Source organism: Glycine soja, chromosome 12 (assembly GCF_004193775.1).
Source record: "Glycine soja cultivar W05 chromosome 12, ASM419377v2, whole genome shotgun sequence".
Classification (NCBI taxonomy): Eukaryota; Viridiplantae; Streptophyta; class Magnoliopsida; order Fabales; family Fabaceae; genus Glycine; species Glycine soja.
In genome coordinates this window covers 1,685,654-1,691,994 of record NC_041013.1, presented here as the reverse complement: position 1 = coordinate 1,691,994, position 6,341 = coordinate 1,685,654, and the positions used below count along the sequence as shown (strand labels likewise).

General features: G+C 26.2%; 1 protein-coding gene across 1 annotated transcript; it reads right to left on the bottom strand.

Moving 5' to 3' along the window:
- Window positions 1-4,036: 4,036 nt before the first annotated feature.
- On the bottom strand, window positions 4,037-4,435 carry LOC114380248 (auxin-responsive protein SAUR64-like). Its single transcript, XM_028339255.1, has one exon. It carries the CDS (start codon window positions 4,433-4,435, stop codon window positions 4,037-4,039), a length of 399 nt encoding a protein of 132 aa, XP_028195056.1.
- Between the last annotated feature and the right edge of the window lie 1,906 nt (window positions 4,436-6,341).

The window sequence follows — 6,341 nt, the reverse complement described above, 5'->3', positions numbered from 1 at the left end:
AAAAGAGCTAAGAAGTAAGAACCACGCAAATAAAACATGGTAATTCTTTGTTTGACAAAAAAAGCATGATAATTGTTATTTTCACCTCCCAACTTTTTTAATATGATTTCTTTTATATATATATTTTTTACAAAACATATATATATATATATATATATATATATATATATTATTTTGAAAACTACTTTTTGAAATGTCAAAATTTTAACACATTCAAAAAGTACTTTCTAGAAATAGAAAAAATTTAACATTTCAAAAAATACTTAGCAGAAAGAACATCTATTAGAAAAATTGGCCTCTTAGATGAATTTTATATTTCAAGAAACTAGTCTTTGACATTTTTTTTATTAGATTAAATTGGATTTTGAATTTAATTTTAAAAACTTAACCCAATTCAACGCAAACTTGTATGCATAAACCCACGAACACGTGTATACTCATAGGAAAATAATTACAAATAATCAAACTTTAATATATAAAGTAGATAAACTAATAATTATAATACCTGTTTCTTTTAGAAGGAAATCAATTGATTTTTTTTTAACGGAATGAGATCAATTGATAGTAACTTATAAACCATTAAATTTTATTTATTATTAACTATCTTAAAAGAAAGATTAAATGATTTTTTTATTTTATATATTGATAATGAAATGTTACAAACACTTAATTGTAAAACTCTAATCAATAATTTTACAGTCGACAAAAAAACAGACAATATATATTAAAATAAACTTTAAAGAACATAAATTTCATATAAAACCTCAAAATTTCTATACCAACCTAATAAATGAACTGTATATAACTATTTTGGACATTTTTTCCATAAGGGAAACGAATTGGATAATGGATTTGCTGTTTCTGCATCTTAACATTTTCCATTGCACAATGTGAACCCGCAAATCCATTATCGCGTAAGGCATGCCATATCGTAATTTTTTTCGTTTGAAATATAAGCCCTTGTTCGTGGAGATCATGATTACATGTATACCCTTTTTCTAGACATGTTGAACCACTACACAATGGAAAAATATTCGGATTATGGAAAGTTATATTAAAGTTGGTTTTCTAGAAGTTGTTAACAAAATTTCATTAGCCAGTTGACCAAAAAATAGAATTTAGCTAGTCTAAAGTGAGCAAGAATAAAATAAATAGTTTAGATGTTTGAAAAATCGACTATTATTATTTCAAAAATTGATAATTTATTATAAATATATATGTGTGTACGCGTGCATTATCATTGAATTACAATTAACATGATAAATTTGTTGAAATTTTTAATTCCAAAAGATTATGACTTTATTTTTTAAGCACCTTTAATCCAATCCAAACTATAAATATAGTATGAGCTTGATTTAATTTTGATATTTTTAAAAAAATCATTCAAACTGAACCACAATTTTCTTTTATGATCAAATTAGATTTTTTTAACAATTTTTTCTATAAACACAGGATAAAGCAAATTTCAATAATTTTTTTGCTCAAAAGCCTATCTTAACCAAATCACAAATACCCTTATCAATTCCTAGTCTAGGTAGCTGAAATTAACCAAACCTAAGTTAATGGGAATGCCTTCTTATTCTAAAGCTATTTATAATAATAATAATAATAATAATAATAATAATAATAATAATAATAATAATAATAAAGAACATTGAAGTAATGAATAGTGAATCGGTTGAGATTCTTAAGGTGATAATCAAATTATTCAGGAAAGGCAATGCGTGTATGAGTTCAGTTCATTTGGTTTTGGAATCGATTTTCTCTCATTGTGCATCAAGTTGAAAGGAACTGACGTCAAAATTCATACATTCACAGCAAAACTACTTTGTAGTTCGTACAGGTTATATTTTTCCAAATATATGTATTTTTGTTTTTCTTTTCAGCACGCAAACATGGTATATATTTGTAGGAATTACATTCAACCAAATCAATTCAAAAATAATTCAAAATTTGATTCAATAATTAACTAGTTGAATTTTATTTGTGAACCAAATAAATTAAATTTAAGCTTAAAATTACATTCGTTAAATAAATGAACATTGAGCTGCATATATATATTAAATTTATATAATTGATTGAATTTTTTTATCATTTTATATATGGAGAGGGAGATAATTTTTATAAATGAAACCTTTAGTTTTAATTATGTTTTTTTGGTCATGCATTGTGGTCTTACAAAACTAATAAAATAAGTTTAATTATACTTTTTTTAAAATTTTGAACAATCATTTTATCTAAAATTTACTAATAAATTAAAAATTTGAAATGTGTAAGATTTTTAAAAAATAACTCTTGATTCATATGATTCAAACTAACAAGTTGTTTATAAATTTAAATCGAATCAAGTTTAAAATAAAAAAAGAAGCTCATATCAAACTATTAGACTAAATATTAACGAATCGAGCTAAATTTAGTTTAATTTAACTCATTTTGAGTCCCATATATTAGGATTCATTTGAAGAAGGTAATTTTTTTTATGATACCTAGGACGAGAGAGGAAAGTTAATAAGATCATGGTAATTTTGTCAATTTGTATAACTTATATTCTAACTACTTGCTCATCGGCCAGTATCATCTGATGTAATTAATCAAATATGATATTGAACCGACTTTTCTCTGAAGTATATGAGTGTGTACACACTACAGAGTCAGTTTCTTTGGTAAAGGTAGTTTGGAGTATTTTTCTTCCATAGTGAATTTGCAGTTTTCGTTCCCAATACGTCTCGTAGCACATTGTTTGTCAAGCTTAACTTTATTAGAAGAAAGTGCCACTATTTTTTTTATAAATTATCCACGTCGTCCAATGCCTTTGTCAAAAAAACCTTACTGGTCGTCCAACAACGCCAGCAACTTCATTTTTCCATAAACTGAATGAAGTCATTGGAGGCTGTCAAACTTCTCCACTTCAAAATTTGGTATTGACATTTTGAATCAAGTGACTCTCATTCTCATACCACTTGTTAGGAAATCAAAGATACAAGCAAAAACATATACACAACTTGTACCAATAAATAAATCAAAATATCGTATACTTATATTTAAGTGGAAAACGTAGCCCTTTAAAAATATATTAGGGGGAAACCATATAAATTCAAATTAAAATTTATAATTTCCTAGTTTGTAATCTTTCTTCATTTTCTCTCTCTCTTTCTGTTTTTTTAGTTATGTTTTTTTTTTATTATTAATAAATTTAAGTAAGTTGGATCTTAGGAATTCGAGATTTACTAGAATCAAGATATGTCTTAAGGTTTATTAAACACTTATAAATGTATTATAGATCATTCACTAAAAGACTCACAATGACAACATGATTTGAATTTGTGTCCTTATAAGATATAAGTCTAACTCTTATCAACAAGATAAATCTTTGTTAGATTTTAATTTTGTTCTATACTTCTATATAATATATGTTTATTGTATGTATATAGACTATAGATATATGATGAAAAGTTATAGAAATAAAAAAAAATTATTTATCACATGAAAAAGTGAATGAGTGAATGCTAACTTAAGGTTACCAATTAAAAAATCAAAATAAATTTTTATAAAAATAAATAGCATTAATGTAATTTGAATACAAAAAAAAATAAAATAATTTTTTTACGATCATGTTATTGATAAAAATTAATCAAGATTTGAACCATAAAAAATTTAGTTATAAAATACAAGTAGTTACCATTTATATCAATTATTGTTTTATATGACATCCCTATTCTAATACAATATATTCAATAAACAACTCCTTTATGAATCATAATAGTGTTTCATACTATATGAATTATATAGACAATGACTAAATATAGTTATATATTTCATGCAAACATCAAGAGTTGGAGACACTAAACAAATGTCTATAGCACATGCCTTGGAATGAAAGGTGAATCGTATTCGAATGATCAATGTATGATTCATTTATTAATACATTTGTCAAACAGGTTCAGTTGATAGCAATAATCAATTCAAAGAATAGGTTATTAGTAAGAAGGTAAAAAAACAAAATAAAAAATGAAACCATCTACGAATACTGCTTTAATTAATAGCTGCAAAGCAAATGTTGATTGGTTCGTTCACGATGAAGATCAACATGCGATTGGCATCGACTAGTAGCTACGAACATTAACACAGCTTCCTCCAGATCCTTAGTTACGTTTCTCTGGATCAACGTTATTACGTACTCTATTAACGTGGCTTCACATGGCAACGTTAGGGGCACGTTGCTAGAGAGACCAAACTCCTCTTCTGCCAATTTGAAAAGCTCCCTGAAGATTTTGTTGTTCAAATACAGCAAAGGAAGCACAAAGCGCCTCTTATCTGAGCTATACACAACAAAGTGACCCTTCTTCTCTGCTTTTGCTACATTTTCTTGAGTCTTTGGCCATAGGATTCTCTTCATTTGGTAATTTGTCACCTCTTTCTGCCACTTCCAAGCCATTTGGATGATCTTTTTGGAACTAATCATATTCTTTTGATTACCTTTGATTATTGATATAGTGAACTATAGGATATGGGATACTATGAAGTCGTTGGTTCTTTATATAATATATAAGAGCCCCACTTAGACAATTTCTTCAATGATGCTGATATTATGCCTACTTTTATGTGGAAGCAAAACCATGTGACGTATACATAAACATATAGTAGAATTTGCAAGGGTGCATGGACGTTGTTTTGGTCTTTAGGGAATGGATTTATATCGAGTGTGTCCCAAATCAAATTGATATGTATGCAATATTTGTGACTGCCCACTTGCTATATGGTTTATTGGATCTAAGATAGGACTGAATGGTGGCCAAGAACCATAGGGAAAATAAATATTATTGTATTAACTCTTTCCAAAGTTTGTACAAATATTGTTCAAGCATGTGCTCATGCCTCTAATTGTGAAATTTGTAGGCATTCGCCGACTAATGGACAATTCAAAGCCATGATGGTGATGGGCCAAATGAAAAAGGTAAGGATACGGGACATGTTGGGCCCGAATTGTTTCTGAACTGTCTCACACAAGAACTTCATGGCTAAATCAAATGTACACTGTATAGTACTTTTTCACTGCATCAATAGTTTAAGAAAGATTATTTCAAGAGGCTTACGTTGCTCAAATAATTCTATTGATAGACCTGGATTAGTATCCACTTGTGTGTGTGTGTGTGGAGGCTAAGCTCCACGACCATAATACTGTGTCAAGCTGAAGCCTAATATTTACTGGGCCTAAAGTACCAATTTTAATTTTATTTATTTATTTTATAATCTCACTCGATTATTTGGTTCAACAAAGACATAATTTTTTTTATTTCAAACCAATTAGATTTTAATTGGATTCTTTTTTTATAATAGTATATTTTCATAAAAATATTTTTTTAAAAATATAATGATACTTTAAAGTTTAAACATGTGCGTAAGATAAAATTTTAAATTCATTTTAAATCTTATAATTAGTACATATTACAATTAAAGAAAAATTAAAACTTTAGTTTGGTTTCAGTTACATATAACAATAAAAAATATTGAAGTATAGATAATATGAAAATTTATTAAGTAAATTTTCAGCAAAAAGAAAAAGTTATTTCAAAATATATGTATAAAATTTTGGTTACATTTAGATTGGATGGGTTTTCGTGTTTAGATTAAAAAAATCAATTAATTAATTTTATTTTTTGTTTTTTAGTTTGTTTAATTTTCAATTTTTCGACTCATCAGATTTTAAATTTTAATTAAATCGATTTAGTTTTTAAAACTCCTATTATCTAATTAATGCACTATTTACTGCTACATTTATTTTCTGCAAATGGGAGACAGAAATAAAGATCGGAGCAAGTTTAAGAAAGGTGTTCATTGAAAATAAAAAGATATACTTATATATCTATTCATAATCATTCATACAGGTATGATTTTGTTTCCGTGACATTTTGCATTATTGTTATTAGTTGAAAAAGAGACACGCACTTCGTGTCTCTATATTAAAAAAAAAGTGGTAATAATTTTTTTAAAGAAAATGACAGCAGTTACATTTTTGAAGGTTCATAAAGAAAATAAAAATAATTATATATATATATATATATATATATATATATATATATATTAAAAGATGATTTAGAAATAAAAAATATGCATGTACACAGTTATTTGGGAACAATTTTTTTTTAACATTATTATGCTTCAAAATCACAACCTTCTTACTGATGAGTCATTAGTGTATAAGTAATATATATATATGTATAATTCTTATTTTAATATAAGGTCCCAGATTTAAAATTTATGTATAGAAAATTCACTGGTGTATATTATCGTTTCAAACACAATAATTTCCTATAAAAATAATTATGATCTAAAAAAACCCA

What these genes read in the sequence shown, in the direction of transcription:
- LOC114380248 (XM_028339255.1), bottom strand. Translation starts at nt 4,435, where the DNA reads ATGGCTTGGAAGTGGCAGAAAGAGGTGACAAATTACCAAATGAAGAGA.